Source organism: Amia ocellicauda, chromosome 7 (assembly GCF_036373705.1).
Source record: "Amia ocellicauda isolate fAmiCal2 chromosome 7, fAmiCal2.hap1, whole genome shotgun sequence".
NCBI lineage: Eukaryota > Metazoa > Chordata > Actinopteri > Amiiformes > Amiidae > Amia > Amia ocellicauda.
Window position 1 is genome coordinate 39,133,067 of NC_089856.1, and position 21,180 is coordinate 39,154,246.

The following is a 21,180-nucleotide window of genomic DNA, read 5'->3' on the forward strand; positions in this document are numbered from 1 at the left end:
ACCCAGGATTTGAACCCACAACCTTCCAGTCATGAGTCCAGAGCCCTAATCACCCTGTTAATGGCCTTTAGTGCCCTGGCAAATGGGCATTCCCTTAAAGCCAAGTGACCTTATTGTCCCTAAAATCACAAAATTCTAATCCTGCTTTTGACATAAACATTATATTGATTATTGATTCCCTGCTATTTTTTTATATATATATTATTGACATTTTGTGACATGTTCAGAATCAATGGGGTTTTTCCTTCAAGTGCTGCTTAATGCTGCTGTATGAATCCCCCCTGAAACGATCTGAATTCTACAGAAATGGTTATCTGGAATCTGAATATAGCCTATAATTGCAGTGGAGTTCTAAACACAAGGTTCTACGGAGACTAAAGACGGAGCACATACAACTCATACAAACTAAATACAATTAAAAGCAAGCAAATTAATATATTGTATTTAATTAGTAATGGTTGTGCTCATATACTGATACCATTTAATTCAATTCAGCTTTGAACAGTCTATTCATTTTTTGGGCATAGGCATTCTTCTACCAAGTATTATGGCCATTTCCCACACAAAATGTCCCTCCAATCTCATCACTAAGGAATATACTGCAGATTAAGGCTGGTTTAAATTTCAGACTGGGAGTTTTGACAACTAAAGGGCTTTGTTTTGATCACAATTGGGCTATTCACATGGCCTCAGGGAGATGAATGCTCAATACATGTGGGTTAATGTGATGAAAGCTCAAAGAAAACAAACAATGGAAGTGGGTTCTGATAACTTACTCTTGCTTGGTTTGGTTAATTAAAACAGAATGAATATCTGATAACCATCACTGAGAGAAGTCAATTAAAAGCTGGAGCTTTCTAATCCATTTAACATACGAAAAAGAGCAAGTTAAACAAGTTAAAATTGTAAGGGGCTGAGGATATCACCCTCTGTGATAAGACAGTTTCCCACACTGAGAAAACAAAGAGTAGTATATTTGTAAATAGTTTATTGTCTGTGTTGAAAAATGTATGTGTATGTGAAATATTTGTGAAATATTAATGAAAATATTAAAGATAGCCAGTGACTGGAACACAAATTCCTGTTGCTTATTAATTTGCCCCAAAAATGCGTACACACATGCACAAAAAGTAGTAAGAAAAAAGTAAAAAAGCATTTAAATAATAAACATCATAACATAATTAATACATTGTTAGATTGATTGTAATTTGCAGCATACATTTATGTAGCTATTTTTCTAACATAATTTACTTTTGTCCGTATTAGCTTGATTTGCTAGTATTGTGCAAATGCACATTTCCAAATTCCAAATGAAATTCAGTGATATACAAATTTTAAAACCGGTCTCCCTCCATAGTCTTAGTTCCTGATTTTGTCTGCCACTTTACCCATCAGCTGCTTTTTAGTATTCTGTTCAGGCTTCAGCAAGATAATGTAACACTTCGGGACAAAAATGCACACAAGAAGACTGTAGCTGGACGACAAAATGGCAAATATCTCTACAGCAACTGTGTACTTTCCTGGAGAACTAACATAGGCTGGTATGAAAGTGATCCAAACCGCACAAAAGATGAGCATACTGAAAGTGATGAACTTTGCTTCGTTGAAGTTGTCTGGAAGCTTCCTGGCTAAAAATGCCAGGATAAAGCACACACAGGCCAAACAGCCAATGTAGCCCAGAACACAGGCAAACCCAAGCACAGAGCCCAGACTGCACTGCAGAATAATTTTGGCACTCTGTCCCAGGTCTTGTGATGGATAAGGTGGCGACAGCGTGAGCCACAGCACACAGATCAGAACCTGCCCCAGCGTGCAGCAGAAAATGCCTGCTCTTTGTTGTGGAGGACCAAAATACCTCATGATATTGCTGCCAGGAAGTGTGGCCCGAAAAGCCATCAGCACAACAACAGTCTTACTCAGAACACAGGAGATACAGAGGACAAAGCTGATTCCGAACGCTGTGTGGCGCAGCTTGCAGGACCAGGGCAGGGGCCGGCCAATGAAAGCAAGCGAGCACAGGAAACAAAGCACCAGGGAGAACAGGAGCAGGAAGCTCAGCTCAGAGTTATTGGCCTTCACAATGGGTGTGTCTCTGAAGTAAAAGAAGGTGCTGATTATGCAAGCTGTAATAGCAGCTCCACACACTGAAATCACTACTAAGATAATTCCCATGGTCTCTTCAAAAGACAGGTATTCAGTTTCTTTCGGAACACACTCTGTTTTCTCTGCATTTGACCAATAACTGGACGGACACTTCTTACACTCAACTGCACCTAAAAAAACAACACCAAACACTTTACAATCTTGGAAAAGGATAACAAAAGTGTTATGTAGCTCAGCTGCTCAGTAGCAGTGTACCTGTGATGTTGCTAATTTCTCCATCAGCACAAGGCAGACAGTCAAAGCAGCAGACTGGCCTTCCTTTCTGAACAGCTTTCCATGTACCTGGGGCACAGCTCTCAGAACACACTGACCGAGGAACCTGAGAGGTGAAACCAAACACCTGTTACACTGAGACAGGGCTCCTGTGGACTGAAATATAAGCAGGAATTGTATACATTGTATCTTGAGATTTCACATTTGATTTAAAATCTTTCACAGTTTGCATTTTATTTGGTAATGAATTATAGTAATTTTGAAATATGACTGTTGATAAAACTACTGGTATATATAGTGTGAACTAAACTGTAATGCCTATCATTACCTGTAATTCATATCTAGATAATTACTAGATTAGCAGCAGGGGGTAAATAAAATTGGGTTCTTGTTTGTTTGTTTATTTAATCATTATAATACATAATATACTTTATTTTAAATAATGTTATACCTGATGAAAACAACACAAAATCACAGAATGGAATCTTTATGAATGTCAGTTTGTGGTTGGCAATGGTTACTGGTATGCAACATAGCAATGTAGTGGGAAGTTCAGAGGGTTGAGAATGCCAAGAATGTCAGTATAAATACAAGTAATTTATTTTGTAAGAATAACTGGTTAGCTTTTCCCATCATCCCACATTAATCTACTTCATTATTGGAAACACAGGCAGGGCTCCTGTGCACTGCATTACAAACACAATATACAGGACCACTTCTGAGCTCATATATGTCACAAGTTTAATTGTAAATTAGGAATATGTCAGCTTTCCAATTTCACTATGAATCCTATTCTGTCAAAAATGTGTTCTCTGTCTCTTCTTGTGAAACACTATACCCACAGGCTACAATGCCTCCAGCAAAACTCATTCTACTTCATTTTCATAACAAAATCTATCCAGCCTTACCTTACTGTGACCTTCTCTCCAAACAAGTTTTTCCTCGTCAATGTCAAACTCGTTCTCAGATCCCTCTGCTGCATCAAACTGGCCAACTTTCACATATTTCACTGAGCCGTCTGCTTTCCTCTGCCAGTTGATAATATCATACGATGCCACTGGATCTCCATTCTCATCAAAGTATACCTCCTCCCCTACAGGGGTTTTAGCATTTACTCTCTTGAGATAGTGGACAAGCTGTAGTCGAAAATGTATATAAAACATTGATTAAATGAATGATGCTAAAGCTTAAAAGTTTAATCTGCGTTGTTGTGGTGAAACTCCTGTAGATGGACTCATACCTGCCATGGCTGGAGGTGAGTGATGTCTGGGCATGATCCATTCTCGAAAGGACCTTCTCCAGGGCTACAGGAAAGCATGTCATGAACAGCATGTGCTATTGCGTACACAGCTTTGTAAACATTGTAGGTTGCTCTTAATTGTGAGACATCGTTATATGTGCTTTGCACGCTTTCTAAGTTTTCTGCTCCTGTACACTTTGGCTTGGATGATAGTGGTGTTGGGGAGGAACTCACACTCTGATCCAGAGAGCAACCAAACACTGCTTCCCAAAATTCAGTGATGAACGGATCAGCTGGGTCTGATTCAGGGTGAATTCTGCACAGGAATGACTTCAGACCTTTAATTTCTGCCTTTCTCAGTGCAAAGCCGATAGTCCCTTCCAGGGAGAGCAGATTCCTTGGGGCTGAAACCAGTGAGGATGTAATCCAGGCTTCTGTAGCCACCCACTGTTTATCAGTGATGTTTTGACTTACAACTTCCTTCAGCACAGAGTAGATGTCAGACTCAATAGCGAATGTAACCATAACTTTTGCTGACGACTCCTTTATTGTTTGCATGATTTGCAAGATCTTCTCTTTAGAATAGACCTTGGGAATTATTTCAGAGAAAGCAATACAAACATCATACTTTTTCACTTCTTCTTGGAATATCTGTATTCCAGATTTCCCATAGTCATCATCTCCTGCTATCACTCCAACCCACGTCCAGCCAAAGAGTTTCAGTAATTTGGCCATTGCCCTGGCCTGAAAATAATCACTCGGAACTGTTCTGAAAAATGCTGGGAATGTATTTTTGTCACTGAGACACGCACAAGATGCAAAGTAGCTCACCTGTAAAACAGATACAGATTGATGGGGATGAGTTCTGGAAAAATCAAAACAAAAAAGCATTATTTGGAGGTATGACTTTTTAGCATTTGCAGAATAGAAAACAAACAAACACATCCCGTTCATAACACCTGAGCCACTACATTCATAATGACATTCTCTCATGCAAGACAACCTGCAGGCACATCATCTCACCATGGGTATAGAGAAGACTCCCAGCGTTCTGGCAACAACCATAGATCCAGAAGAACTGGCATCCCCAATAATGACAGGGACCTCTGGAGCTCGCCCACACCCCAAGCCAGACACGGTGTCCCTCTCTCCTGTCACAATCGCCATGGCCGCCCCCAGGGTACTCAGCTGTGTCAGACAGGTGTCAGTGATGGCGTAACCCAGTGTGATGTTGGGGAGAAGTTCTGTGTTGTTATTGATTTCTTCCACTGCAAAAATCATCGCCTGCACCCAGCGATACCCCCTGAAGTCAAACCTAATTATGGGAGAATGTGCTGTTTATTTATATATATATATATATATAATGTTTAATAAATATTTCAGAATATTTGTTGTGTTACTGCAATCATTTTCAATTTGAGTTAATATGTATTGCTGAATTGTAAACCATATGCATTTCCAAAGGTTTCACTTACCCTTCACATTTTGAGAATGGTGGTTTATATTTAAATGATTTGTCAGGTAGAACTACTCTAGTATGGATGGGGAATAATCCTCCAATAGTTAGGTCTCCATTTCTGTAAAGTCTTTTTAAGCCTGACTTTGTATGTAACTTGCATGTGGATTGCTGCGCCCTAAATAAATTACGATGAAATATGAAAGAAAAATAGAGCCAGGCATAAAGGTTCATTCTTCAGACGGATGGGAAGGGGGGAGGATGGAAGGCAGAGAGACGGAAATAAAGAAATAATGATAGAAACAGACAGACAGGGAGAGCGGCTAACACACAGAGCCTGCTTTCTGGACAAGAAACATTTCTTATATAAGGCATACTTTACCTACAGCAAAATCTATTTGATCAGCTATTAAAATGTGCAAGCAGGAACGTGTTAGTAATTGGGCAACCCCCCAAAGAACACAGTTAACTGTATATCCCTTAAACCCAACGGAAAGCAATGATTTTTCTTTGTTATTTTATGCTCGCCTTATTAATTCCAAAGACATGATTAGTTACTGTCAAAAGCATAAAGATGATGCAGATTTCTTGTATTGTTCTGTAAGTGGAAATTAAGGATTGAACCTATCCCTGTGTTATTCTACCACTTTAAAGAGTGCAGATACAGTACTCCTGTTATGATAAATTCATACACTTTTATTCCACATACCTTCTGCTAATTTGACTTTTTTGAAATAAAGATTTGTTTTACCCAAATTATTATTTAAAATGTTTTGCATGCAATGAGTGCTTTTAGTTCACTTGAATGGGTTATGTTTTGGAACACAAATTAAATTAAGACTGTAGTAAAGCACTGAGCAAATGTGTCATCTGCCACAGGGGACTGAAATCCATGTTATTTAGGGAAAAGTGTAAGAGAAGGACAACAATGCACACAAACGTATGATACAGCTGCATTACTCTGCTGAAGTCATTTGGGACACTGCAAATAATTACTTGAAACTGGATAATTGCAGTGACACTGAAGTCAATCTTTGTTTTTCAACTGTCACTAGGGGTAGGAAATAATACTTTTAATGCCTTTTATTTAATATAATTAATCTAAGCTCTAAATAGAGAATCATTCGAAAGTGCAATCACTTCATACACAAAACATTTTGTTTGTTGTTTTGTGTTGCCTTTCTTTCTATTTTTAACTAATGACTCCTTGATATACAATAGGAGGGCTAGATATGGAATTAGCCAACATTATCCAAAATTAAATAATTGAAGCTGCTTCCAAGTGAGAACTGGAATATCATCAAATCAGATTAATTTTTCCAGGGCAGGTTTAATATACCGCTGAATCTATTCTTGTTTTACAGTGGCTCAATTTGAGGATTGCAGCAGTAGATGTAATACTCATCCTGTTAAATCCTCATTCTCAGGGAACAGTATCAAATTATCATAGACTGGGACAATTATACACAAATGCATTTTTTCTGCTGTGTTTTTATATAATATACTATTTCATGTACTAAATGCTTTGAGTGTTTGCATGCCCTTTACAAAAAAAGTTTTTCTTTTTAGCTTTTTCAAAATACAGTTTAATGCCACGGAAAACATGGTATTAATGGTTATGATTAAAATGGTATATGGACATAACATTGTGATAGGTGAGCCTTACAACATCCTGTTAGATATAGTTCATTATTTGTTTCTAAAGGGAAACAAAAGGGAGATATAAAAAAGATAGATGTGAGTGAAGAAAGAAGATTTTTCCATCTGCTCAACAATTTCACAGCTATCTGAAATGCAGAACATTTGTTTCAGAATGTGACAGACCCTTACATCGCATGGGCTCTTTTAGGAAACTGAATACTGTACTTTGTGCAAAGAGTTTTGCAGTTCTTCTGCTGTGTGATGCTTTATTTCAGGTCGAACCTGGTGCTCAAATTCAGTTACTGTGGTGTCATGTAAATGCCAGAGATTCACGTAATGCAAACTTTTAGTTATGGAATCAAAGTTAATTCACCTGATTTTTGTATACTGCTTTGCTTGATATGGTAGATTTCTGTTACCATAGGTACTTATACATTATTTATGGCTTCCATTATCTTGAGGATTACTCATTTGAGTGTTGTGAATGTGATCCTTTTAAAGTAAGATTACCTGTATACCTGTTACCCAAGGTATAATATAATTAGATTCTGGAAGGATTTTTTTTAATAGATGACTATGTTTTTATTAATATCCACTAAACGCACCTGTACTTCTTTCTTGCAATAAATCACAGTGTAAGTGCCTTGTGTCTTTGTTATTCATTTACTAAGAACTCAAAGTGAACTAATGTTACCTTTATAATTTACTTGATTGTTGACAAAGATTGTGCTGTGGATGTGGAGTCAATTATATTATTCCAGGCATAACCTTCATGGAATATGAAATTGTTATAATTTACGTTAATTGGTTTACTGTCTCTGTAGAGTTTCACCATGACTCGCAATAAATCCTACCTGTGTGATGCTCGGGGACACCGCAGCACTGAGCTCAGAGCCCTGTTGCTTGTGCTCGCCCCAATCACAGTGCTGGCAGGTGAAGGTGTTTATCGGCAGCCAAGCTGTAAGAGCAGCGTGGAGGGAAATCAGAGCAAGATCTCCCACACCTGGGCCTCCTCGCACTGAGAGCAACCACAACAATAACAGCCTCTTACACACAGCCACCGCCTGCTGGGGCCTGCTGATTACACCAGTATGGGAATTAAACTGAGGTAGGTCAGATAGACTGCTTTTTATAACAGCAATAAAGAAAAGACTTTGCTTTTTGTGTAACCCAAAATGAAAGAAAAAAAATGCTCAGTTGCTTATTTCCATCTTAAAGAACGTGTCACCTTCTTCCCTATTATTTTTATTTCCATGCAGTCTGCAGTCTATCAATCTGTATCTCCTAATCTCCACTCTGTATAATATCACACATATGATTAACTTATAAATTATCTATAACTATCTGTAATTTCATCATAAAACCGTGCCTATTTTATCTGATGTTTCTTGAGTCGTTCTTGTGAAGATTGGATTACTGATCAAATGACTGTACTCCTCCTGCACATCCTGAATACAGAGTTGTGCCAATAGGCAGTGGGAAGGTCATTAGCTACAAGTTGTTTTCCATCTATTGTCTGTCCAAGTTTGAGATTATTTTTGTCACTTCTGTGAACTTTATAATTAGAAAGAGCACAGCGAATGCAGTCTGACAGTGACTAAGTGACAAATTATAGAATGCGTTTTTTCATCCAAGTGAAACTGCTATCTCCAATCCTAATGCTGGGTGGCATGTGTTTTGGCAAGAAAAGTAGTAATATGCTTTGACAGTTACAAGATCAACCAAAATCTCTATATTGCCAGAGCACTTCAATAAGTGCTCATGTGCTTTTTCTCTGAAAAATAAGTTCTGTATTTTCTTAAAAATAATAAGGGATACCACCTGGCCAGGATAAACATTTACATTTTAAAATAGTTTATTTCTGGATTTTTGACAATAGCAGAACATTTTTGCTTATTTAGTACTTGGTTACTCGTATTATCCTTCAAACTGATAACATATGACAAGATTCATGAAAAGGCCCAAGAAAACAACCACTTCTGTAAAAAATGTTTTTTAGTTATCTCTTAGGAATAGAAAGAAAGAAAAAATTGACCTTGAGGGTAGAATTCTCAATTCCAGTCAACCATGTGGATTTAAAAAACATCATACTGGCAAACTCTTAATCTCTCTCTCTCTCTCTCTCTCTCTCTCTCTCTCTCTCTCTCTCTCTCTCTCTCTCTCTCTCTCTCTCTCTGTCTGTCTGTCTGTCTGCAATAAATTAACTTTTTAGCTGATGTTGAATGTGCCAAAACACAACAGGAATAACTTGTGTTACGGAAAATATTCCATAACAGTTGTTCTACATCCTAACTTCCCACATGGATGGGATAGCTTTTTAAACAAAACCCAATCCCCAATATGTTTTACATTAAGCAGTGGTGAACAGCTGTTTGGAAGCCCAGCAATCTGTTTTAACGGTGCAATGTGGTACTGTAGCTCTGTGACTGTTACGCTTATTAGCACACAATGTTGAACTCACTGAGTGTATAAAGATGTGACTTTTTTTTTTCTATTACTCCTATTGGCATCTTCCAGATCTATGAAGGCATGTTTGGGAAGGACAGCAGTCTGCATTCCACTGCAACTCTATTTAAAGCAGCCTTGACCAAATCCTCCCCAGCTGTTATTCCACCCACTGCTGTAAAACTGGACAACGCAAAGCAAACCATGGGTAATCCAGGTAATTCAGGTTTGTGTCTGTTTGTTTATTGGAATATTGCTTTGATTTGCTTTTTCCATTTTGTTTGCTCATGTTATAATTGTAAAGCTTGTGTGAACAGTAAGTCGCCCTGGATAAGGGTGTCTGCCAATAAATAATAACACTATGTAATACAATTTTTGTTCCTGGGTAGTATGTGTTATTTCCTAATTGCGTATGCCTCAAAATATAGAAAATGGCTATTATTCCCCACAAACTTTGCTATTGTGACCAGGACAGTGATATTTTGAAATTTACCTATTTCCAATGAGAAAACGGGTGAATAGGTATCTTTTTGTTCACATAAAGTCAGAAAAAAACAACATATGAATCCAAATTAACATGTATTTATACTAAAGTAAAACAAAAATGACTACAAAAGATTTAGAAGTTAGTAGTTTTTCGGGATTTATGATCATATTACTTTAGTATACACAGTGTAATAAAAACTGAGTTAAATGAAAAATTGGTGACTTCCATATTGAAAATAAACCAATGATAACAATGAAGGTAATTCCTGTATATTTCATGCGGCTACTGGCAACCAGGTTCATCTCTCAATAAAAATAGACCAATGGACATAAAATACATTTGCAAATCTTTACCATAATCACCAGTTATCTTCATTTTTTATAATTTGTTTTTATACACATGTATGTCAAATGAAAACAACTGCATTATCATTTGTTATGGTATACATCCTGACTTTCTTATATTAATTATTTATTTATGTGTTTAATTGTTTATGTATTTATGTATGTATTTGCTGATGCCTTTATCCAGGGTGACTTACAGTTTACACAATAATTATTGGTAACGCTTTAGATTACGTGACCCAATTTAATATTAAATAGATATTCGATTGATACTGTATTAACATTTAACTAATTGCTGAATAAATATTAATATAATGCCATTGTAATATCTATAACAAAAACATCAGCATGAAACAAACGCAAGTTACAAAATAGCTCAGCCATCTTAAGTGGAGATATCAAACCCATATGCTGAGTTACAAGAAACAATTAGATATCTCCATTTTAGATGGCTGAGTCATTGTTTTTTCCATGTTGACAATGTTTTTAGTATAGATAGATATTACATTACCATTCTATTGAACTTTAATGATCAAGTAGTTGAATGTTAATAGGTTTTCAGTTGAATATCTATTTAATATTAAATTGGGCGATGCAATCTAAAGTGTTACTGAATTATTTTAAAGTATTACTAAAGTGCAGTCAAAACAATCAGTATAAAATACAATATACAATAAGCATACATGCTATTACAAAGTACACACATAATACAGTTAAATCCTAGGTATGTTCTAAAGGGAGGGGAGGGCATAGGAGAAGTTCAGAAACACAATAGATATGCTAACAATACATAAGTATGCAGGTGCCTCAAAATTTCTTTCATCAGAATTTTTGCTGATTCCACGACAAATTAATTTGAATTGGAAAGACACTACACTTTCTTTTCATTGCCGAGTCAGGACAGTTCAATGAGTAGGCAGCTGATGCTACTCATTGAACTGTCCTGACTCGGCAATGAAAAGAAAGTGTAGTGTCTTTCCAATTCAAATTAATTTGTCGTGGAATCAGCAAAAATTCTGATGAAAGAAATTTTGAGGCACCTGCATACTTATGTATTGTTAGCATATCTATTGTGTTTCTGAACTTCTCCTATGCCCTCCCCTCCCTTTAGAACATACCTGATGTAATGTAAGTATTTTAAGATGTATCGAAGAATAACTTAAAACTGACCTTCGCGACAGTCGCAACTCACTCAGCATCAAAACTCTTGTATTATTGTAGCCCATCCGTCAAAATTTGACAACAAACATGATGATTGTCATGAATATGTATATACATGTCATGTTGTGTGTAAAAGTGGCTGTTGGACCATATTACTTATATGAAGGTGCCCCCAAATCCGGTCGAATGTGGTGTCTGCAGATATGTTACTCCAGACTCCTCTGGATGATTAAGTGTCTCCCCTACCTATTCCACAGGTCAGCTGGACTCCTCACGATATGTCATACCGACTCTGCTGATGGTAGGCTGGATAGTGGGATGTGCAGTGGTTGTCTACTTTGTGTTTTCATAGGTAAATGTTTGCCATTCATTTACATGTATCTTCACTACTAAGACCGTTAGGCAGTACAGCTTGGGGCACTCGATAACACTATACAGCAGCAGGCACGCTTAAAATAAAACAATAAAAACATTAAAAAGGAAAATAAAGTCATCATTCAAGGCTGGCCTGTGCCATCTCTGAAGTACACCATGCCCCAGAGGAAGCTGCAGCTAAGCCTAAACTGACTGGAGCTGTCCTCTCCAGCCTGGCTGACTGCCTGTGTGATGAGAAAGAGGAATTCATTCTCATGCCGGTCAGTCAATGACACAGACAGCTCCAGGGAGCCAGAACTCCAGCCAATAAAGCAATTAAGACCCTGGCAGCCGCCGGCTATTCTTATAAGCATGATTTCAGTTTATCTTAAATTGATGTTGCTCATTAAAAAAAAAAAAAAATAAGAGATCAGATGCTTTATTTTGTTGTATTGTAATTTATATATGCTTCTGTTTGGGTTACATTAAATGTAAAAGTCTGTCTTTAACTATGATAACAGGCGTGCTTCGTTTTGAAATGGCTAATGCAGGACACAGAAGACTCGTATAAACTGTAATATTCTCTGGTCTATTGTGTTCTGTTTAATGAGCACAATAAAGATAGTGATGCTTGCACTGGTGGGTGTCAGATCTCAAGAGTAATTTAATGTCTCAAAAATCTTCATCCTTAACATGTTGCCTGCAGCTGCTGAAAAACATGTATTTTTTATTAAATCATTTATCTTTGCATTACTTTGCAGGAGGAAATTCAAGATGCAAGACCCTAAGAAGAATTAATAGAAGATTACATTTCTTAGTCTGTGTGTGTGTTTTTGTTAGTATCCTGATGTAAATATACATTTTAATAACCAGCAGTATTGCACCAGAAATAATATACTCTGCTTTATTAGTGGAAATCGACTGTATCTCTTCAAATCTAATCTGTCATATTAGGCCTCTTTCAGAATGTACCCATCAGAGAAATATGCATTTGGGGGGCATCTATATGTGCACAGAAATTCATAAACTGTCAACTGCTGATGTCTCAGTAAACAATTTGATTTTAACTGGTTCCTCTTCTTTTATTATAATGGTGAAATGAATGATTACAAACATATGGCTATCTGTAGAACATCTGATAGAAACTAAAAAAAAAAATAATAATAATAATAATAATAATAATAATAATAATAATAATAATAATAATAATAATAATATCCATTCCGGCTGAGACAGATAATGAAGCAAGCAGTGGTTGAACTCCTCCTAAGAGGGGGAAATAAAACAGTTATTTTGCTTTGTGGGTGCCTTTGCTTCTTTGTTTTCCTAGTTTGAGTGGCATATTAATCACTGCAATTGTTAATATGACATGTATTGTGTAGCACAATAAGAAACGTCAGTCATTTCCTCACAGCAATAAGGTGCAATATTAAAAATCTTTGCCACCACTTGGAAGTCATGCTCTCTTTTTGTCATCCTTCTGTAGGAGCTGCATTCAGCTTGGACCAATCGCAGGTTTCTCTTTGCGTGCTCTCACCATAATTGTTATAAACATTGAGCTTTTTGCAGGAAAATGTTATATGCATGCAGGAGGTCACTTATTTCAAGACAGATTTGAGCATTAGGTATTGTGAGTGATACGGTTTCTATGGAAACTAGCAAATCATAGCATTTTCCCTGAATCCATCTTCTAAATTAGTAGTGCTTTTAGGATGATATATAAAATACATATATGAACTAAAGCATGACCTTGAAATCATGGCAATACTCCATCATATTTTTTTAGACCGTACTCAGTAAAATACTTTTTTGTTTGTTTGTTTGCACATTTTGTGTTATTCAGTATATCTGTATTATATGCAAAAGTACTTTGGAACTGTCTGAATTTGCATGCTTCCAAATATGACACACGAAGCCAAGAATTGGTATGTATGGTATATTGGTATATTTGGAAACTCACACTGCTTGTTTTTGTCAATATTGTCAAAATGTATCTGTAAAAATATTTTAAACAGCTCTCAAGATACAATAAAAGCACTGAAAGATTATTCTTTTTTAAATTTCCTTGAAAACAAAATTACATTAAACAAAAATAATGCAGAGGTTACAGATTAAATAACCTGACAATGACATGCATGCTAATTCACAGCAGTGGTTGCATTAGTATGTTAAAAATAGTATCAATATGTCATCTCTAATGGCTCCTGATGTCATTTTGTAAAAATATAGTGAGACTAGAAGCCAGACTGTGAAACAGATACATTCATTCCTGTTGTACAAATTATTATTATTATTATTATTATTATTATTATTATTATTATTATTATTATTATTATTATTATTATTATTATTACTGTTGTTGTTGGTGTTGTTGTCTTTGTATTGCTTTGTAGAATTTCACTTAAAATAACAAATTCCAAAGTATGAGATCAAGTCCTACCTTCATCTTAAATACAGCCTCTGAATTAGTGGAACAGACCGGTTATTTGTGGTGATCTCTGTAAAATAATGTATTCAGTAACAATAATAGAAAACATGTGATCACTAAATGAAATGAAAGGACTTGTTAACGGTGAATACTTGCTGATTTGGAGCACATTGTTGCCTAAAGTGACAATTCAATCTGATGGTCAGTTTCAATTACAGCTGCCCACACAAAGAGTTTTTTTATGGTAACTATAGGTGACATGTCTACAGTTTTAGAACAGGCCCTCATAATTTGACCTTGTGATCACTATTGTTCCATATTCTTTGAAGTTTCACCGACTAAAAATAAACTACAAAATGCAGTGAAAATTACAGAGGTTTTATTTTCTTTAGAGAGATATGGAAAGTGTGCCACATAGCAATGAAGCATTCATGCATCTGATCGATTGGAGGACTTAGCTTTCCAAATGTTGCAGAGTTAATGGCTGTATCTTCAACATCCCAAGGGTGAAGTATGAAATGGCAGGAGTCCATCAGGGATGCCACTTTAATTACAGTGCCAAAAGAAAAGGTCTAACTTGACAAAGCTGGTCTCAACATTAAGCAGACCATAGCATCAAACTACCACATGTCAGTGCAGTTATACACAGAAGCTAGCTGTCTGTTTCACTGATGTGTCTTCGATTTATCTCAACTGGCATACCTTTCTGTGAACCCCCCCTGGCCTCATCCACCAGGTGACATATTTTCCACTCTATATTTCAGACTTGTCAGGGTTTGTAATTCAGCCAACTTATGTGCTCGTTGATTCCAATAGCGAACCCCAAGTGTACTGGATGAATTCCGTAGGTGGAATCCATGCATATGACTTTCACAAAGCACAAGAGTTTCTTCAAAACATGCCTGACATTTAAATCCCCTGGCATTGCCCTCTTTTAAAAGTAGCACATGTCCGGCTGCTGAAATAGCTGTGCCTCATGCTTATATTTCAGGGAACCTGTTAACCATTACAAACAGATAGAATGCTATAACAATAGTAATGTTTTCTTATTTAATTACAACAGATATTGATTACAGTATATTGCTCCATGTAACATAAAAGGTGACTGAATGTCTTTTTCACCTAAATGATGTATTCACTATAATGATTAGTATAGTAGGCCTATTATTATTTGATTGTCATGTTTTATTGACAGGTCTGTTTATTTATTTGCACAGAAAGTAATAGTATTGATAATTATGTTATATTTCTTTTATGTATTTACTTAATTGTTATATTGATTTAAAGTATGTTTCATTCCCTAAATGATCCCTAAATGAGACACAACTGGCCCCCCTGGTGGGGTCTGCTATCTCTAATGACCTGCAGCTGTATGTTTATACCAGCCAATCTGACAATGCCTGAGCCCTGAGGAACACAGGCAAAGTCAGAACAGGTGTAGCATCAAAGAGGTAGTCAAAGAGGTAAATTTATATTTGACAAAGATATGTAGAAGAAGTCACTTTAATTGACTAATACTTCAGAAGGGGGTAGTGTCACAGTCCATGTAACAGTTTGGGATTTTCAAACTATTCATTATTTTAAGGAACTATGAATCAGATACATACCTGTACCTGATGCCTCTATCAGGAGCAGAATAATGTCTTCACAGCCCCATCTGAGCACATTCACACACTTTACAGATTGTGCTACATGGAGGTGCCACCTACACTGGTTCACATCACATTAAATAGGTAACGGAGCTTTCATGTCTGTTTGCAGAGATATATAGACATTTTCTCTTCAAAATCACGGTTTTTAGTTTTTTTATATAGCAGTAAAAATATAATGCAAATGTTACCAGAAATACTGTATTAATTTTGGACTTTTTAACACATTAAAAACATGATTTGCTGACATAACTCTTTATATTCTGTACAAAGTTTTTATAAAAGTCTAATTCTAAAATGGGCCTCTGAATTGCCAAGTAAAACAAATGTTTACTAAATTAAATCAAACTTATTTTAAAAGCCTTCAAAATAATTAGAACCTGAGAATTCACACTAACAGATGATAAAAGAATTCAAACTTAACAGTCCTTTTTGCAGCCAGACCTGAATTTCAGATCAAAAAACTATAAATGTATGTTCAAAGTTTCTCACTGTAATTCAGGTGCTCAACATGTAAAATGGTTAACCTTGTCTGACCACAGGGGGTCATCATTTTACACCATTCAGATGATGCTGCTCTGGGTTTTGCTTCTTTGATTGCTATCGCTCTTTGGATAAGTACTTTAAAACAGAAATGTGTTACTAATCTAAGTTATTTATTTTATCACAGACTAACACAAGTACTTGATTTGCTCAGGACTCCTCTGTTTGGCTTCCTTACTTCATATGTATAGTTTAAAGGTGAGTCAAAGACGGGGTCAATTTACAGTAGCTAACCATGAATTGTTGCATCCAAGGGTACCTTTAAGCCAGCAGTGAAGACAATCAGAACAGAACAGATACATGTTTTAGATGTGTTTCCAAATAATCCTTTCACAGAACATTAACATTTCAGAGAGGAGATTTTTTTTTGTTACCACTAATTGGGTTTGAGTGACACAACATACAGATTTGTTTAACAGATGCTTAATAGATATTTCAGCAGTATTCTAGGTGTCATTTAGTTTTTTCTGCTCAGTGACATTTTTTTTTTCTGCTCATTCAACATACACTCACCTAAAGGATTATTAGGAACACCTGTTCAATTTCTCATTAATGCAATTATCTAACCAACCAATCACATGGCAGTTGCTTCAATGCATTTAGGGGTGTGGTCCTGGTCAAGACAATCTCCTGAACTCCAAACTGAATGTCTGAATGGGAAAGAAAGGTGATTTAAGCAATTTTGAGCGTGGCATGGTTGTTGGTGCCAGACGGGCCGGTCTGAGTATTTCACAATCTGCTCAGTTACTGGGATTTTCACGCACAACCATTTCTAGGGTTTACAAAGAATGGTGTGAAAAGGGAAAAACATCCAGTATGCGGCAGTCCTGTGGGCGAAAATGCCTTGTTGATGCTAGAGGTCAGAGGAGAATGGGTCGACTGATTCAAGCTGATAGAAGAGCAACTTTGACTGAAATAACCACTCGTTACAACCGAGGTATGCAGCAAAGCATTTGTGAAGCCACAACACGTACAACCTTGAGGCGGATGGGCTACAACAGCAGAAGACCCCACCGGGTACCACTCATCTCCACTACAAATAGGAAAAAGAGGCTACAATTTGCACAAGCTCACCAAAATTGGACAGTTGAAGACTGGAAAAATGTTGCCTGGTCTGATGAGTCTCGATTTCTGTTGAGACATTCAGATGGTAGAGTCAGAATTTGGCGTAAACAGAATGAGAACATGGATCCATCATGCCTTGTTACCACTGTGCAGGCTGGTGGTGGTGGTGTAATGGTGTGGGGGATGTTTTCTTGGCACACTTTAGGCCCCTTAGTGCCAATTGGGCATCGTTTAAATGCCATGGCCTACCTGAGCATTGTTTCTGACCATGTCCATCCCTTTATGACCACCATGTACCCATCCTCTGATGGCTACTTCCAGCAGGATAATGCACCATGTCACAAAGGTCCAATCTTTGGGATGTGGTGGAACGGGAGCTTCGTGCCCTGGATGTGCATCCCACAAATCTCCATCAACTGCAAGATGCTATCCTATCAATATGGGCCAACATTTCTAAAGAATGCTTTCAGCACCTTGTTGAATCAATGCCACGTAGAATTAAGGCAGTTCTGAAGGCGAAAGGGGGTCAAACACAGTATTAGTATGGTGTTCCTAATAATCCTTTTTGTATTCCCATTTGAAAGCACCCCTGTGGAAGCACAGATATGAAATGTTTCTTCACACTGTTAATTTTCAGGTTCAGATTGTGTGATAGTAGCAAAGGTTTTTGTGAAGGAGCTAAATGGCACACTGCTTCAATTTTATTAAAGAACAGCACTAATCTGAAGGGACAGCCCTAAAATGTCTATGAAAGCACTTTAACAGAACTCACAAGGCAGTCTCTCAGGAATCATTCTGTCAGCTTCTGCTCTCCATTTTAGCATCCCTCAAACTACCCTGGAGAGGCTAGCAATGAGACCCCCCTGCTCCATCAACTACATTTAACTTAGTCGGCAAAGCTCTACCAGCTTCACACTCCAGGTATCAAACTTGCTCAGTAGTAGCCCCCCGACCCCACCCCACCCCACCCCACCCACACACACCCACACAGATGTACACGTGCATGATCCATATGGAAGAACAATGGTCCAGGGTCCTCCTGACATGCAGAACACAGGGTTGCAACTTAACTGTTGTACAGCCTACACCTCCAAACCCAGCTGCCCACTGATGGTTTCCCTTTGGTACTCCAGTCTTCTAGAGAATTCATAAGTGATTAAGATATAAGTATTTATTTATTTATTTATTTATTTATCATGGATTATAAAGATAGTATTACAGATCAAAATAATCTAAATATTATTTATCCCATTATTATTATAAAAAAATATTTTTAGCCCAACTAATTCTTTGGATGTTGATGATACAAATATAATAATAATAATAATAATAAGAAGAAGAAGAAGAAGAAGAAGAAGAAGAAGAAGAAGAAGAAGAAGATAAGTTTAGGTTAACCATTTACATTAAGTAAATTATAATTTTACTTTTTTAATTTAAAAAATATATATATTCTATTAAAATATTGTTTTAGACGCAACTCAGGGTTACTTTTTGCGTCAATAGTAAACAGGCTGCGTCTCAAATCACACACTTGCTCCTACACCCTTCGACAAGTGTAAATGTAATTTAGCAATTTAGCTGCCATATTTTCCCAATTGACTTGTCTCTGCCTTTAATGCAAAGAGTTCTGGGACTTCAGCGCTAAAACACTTCCACGTAAGTGTACTCTTTTGTACACTCCATTGAAGGGAGCATTGAAGGGCACAACAAGCTCGATTAGGCCCCCTTCATTCACTCCCTAAGGTATTGGGACACCCCTTAAGATGGCAACCATAGTACTTCTGCACCGCAAGGGTAGGGAACAAGGGAACAAGTGTGCGATTTGGGACGCAGCCATAGTCTTCCTTTAAGGTAAGGATCGTGATTGTACTGAGTTAATTGGATTGGGCCAGTTTTGGTATTCACTAGGTTTGGGGTTCAAGCTCCCAGTCAGGCTTTAAATGTTAAGGGAAATCTACTGGTGGAATACAATAGGGTTAGGCTAATTGATAGTTATTCCTGTTTCACATGAAAATTTTGATTTTTTATGAAAAAAATCACATTCCTAAATTGAAAATTCAAAACTGTTGCAATGGGGGTGCAAATTAAGATACAAATGGCATATCAGTCACACTGAGGTTGTTTTTAGAATATTCTTTTGAGGAAGTACAATTCAGAGGGCCCAAGAGGAAGCAAAGCCACTGGTTGAATGGGCCATCAGCTGCTCAGGTGGCTATGGTTAGGACGCTCTGCAGGCACAAGTTCTGATTGTGAAACAGGCTGTGATGGCATAGCCGACCCAGTAGGGAAGGAACTGAAAGACAGATACAAGTGATGTTTCTGTTGATCAGCTCCCTGTGGGGGAGCTCCCGGTGGAGAGGGAAGTGCAATGTACATATATTCTCAGTCTCTTACAGTTAGGTTATTGTTAGTATATTCGTTTTTAGATTTTTTAAATGAAGTTTCAACTGCTTTAACTATGCTTTTGTTTTGTTTGATTACTTTTCAGCTGATGCTGGTTTAAAAGGGCAGCATGTGACACATTAAAGTGTTATTACATTTTTAGTGTGAAGTTGTTTAACTGATTATTAAGTATATTTAGATATTGCTATCACAATCCCCATTTTCCAACCAAAATGATAAACAGTAAACAAAGAATGTATATATTTGTATATACATGTATAAGCCATACACATGCCTTTTGGAGATGTTCTCTATTCATGTAGAAGGCTTGATGGAGTTGTCATCCTCATCCAAACATTTCTAAAAATGCCCTTGCTTGGTTATCGGGTTCAGATTCAGGTCAAAACATTTCTATTACAACAAAATGGGAAATCAAGTGGGAAAGTGGTTTTTCAAGGTTTCATTTTTATTTAAAGGTTAAGGTTCATTTGAAGATGCTTCATACTCCATTAATATGTGTGTACTAATGCATTCTTCACCATAATAATTACTAAAGTATCTTTGGATTTCTGGAATTTACCACCACAAAGCGATATTTTCTTGTATGAAGTATTTCACGAAATTGAGAACAAATGCTTTAGTATTATTTCACCATAAATGCAAGGCAAGCATTGTTTTCCTGTAAAATGAAATATATAACTACACAAAGAAAAACAATGCATCATAGATTTTATTTTCCCATAAGCTTTGTATGAATCCTGTGCAATCAGTATTTGTCAGCATTACATTTAATAGACCTTAATCTATCCTTATTTGGCCATTGAAAACTTCCTTCCCTGAAGTGACTCTGCAGATTGTTTAAAGCATTGTTTTCTAATATTTCTGCAGTACAGTTTATTTATTATTTTGAAACACAGAGCTTTCTGAATGTTGTCTATTAAATGCAACACACGACATCCATAAAACTCATTCAATTGCATGCATCTTTCTTATTACATCTGATGCATCACTTCCAGAACACAATTACTAGACCCCTCAGCCCCCCAATTCAAAATCAGACTAGATCAGACTAAAATAGAAACATCACAGTCAGCTGTACATCACAATGAGCTTAACTGGTGGTACAACTTATTAACAGTTGTCTTTTATTTATTTTCAAATTTGTCAACAGTAAATTAACACTTCAGCATTTTTAAAAGAAAGGAAACTTAGTATTTGTAATTCTTAGACATTATAGCTATCACATTATTTTGTATATTTACCAATTGATACAGTTGGGTATCTATTTGAGTAATCTAGGTAAAGTACCTTGCTCAAGAGTACAACAGCAGTGCCCATACCTGGGATTGAACCCATAACCCTGTTCTCTAGAGTCCAGAGCCCTAACCACTACTCCACTATATTTAATATAATGAGTGATAAATCATCCTACTTATGAGTCACTGAGTTACAGAGCTGGCTCCTGATGAATGATCAGGATCATTCAGTATCAGCAATAAGGGCGATGTTCCTTTGTGGGAACTAAAAAGAGCATTGTAAGGGAAGCTGGAGAGAAACTGATTTTGTAAAGAAAATAATTTCGTTGTGAGTATAATAGATGAATGTCTTA

The 21,180-nt window shown here is 36.8% G+C and overlaps 1 protein-coding gene across 1 annotated transcript; it reads right to left on the minus strand.

The window, feature by feature from the left end:
• Window positions 1–1,359: 1,359 nt before the first annotated feature.
• On the minus strand, window positions 1,360–11,878 carry LOC136753948 (extracellular calcium-sensing receptor-like). The gene is made up of 9 exons (XM_066710326.1): window positions 11,719–11,878; window positions 7,568–7,731; window positions 7,224–7,231; window positions 4,640–4,931; window positions 4,238–4,447; window positions 3,617–4,204; window positions 3,285–3,512; window positions 2,359–2,482; window positions 1,360–2,273 (listed from the first exon to the last, which is right to left on the minus strand). Exons 1-9 carry the CDS (start codon window positions 11,876–11,878, stop codon window positions 1,360–1,362), a joined length of 2,688 nt encoding a protein of 895 aa, XP_066566423.1.
• Between the last annotated feature and the right edge of the window lie 9,302 nt (window positions 11,879–21,180).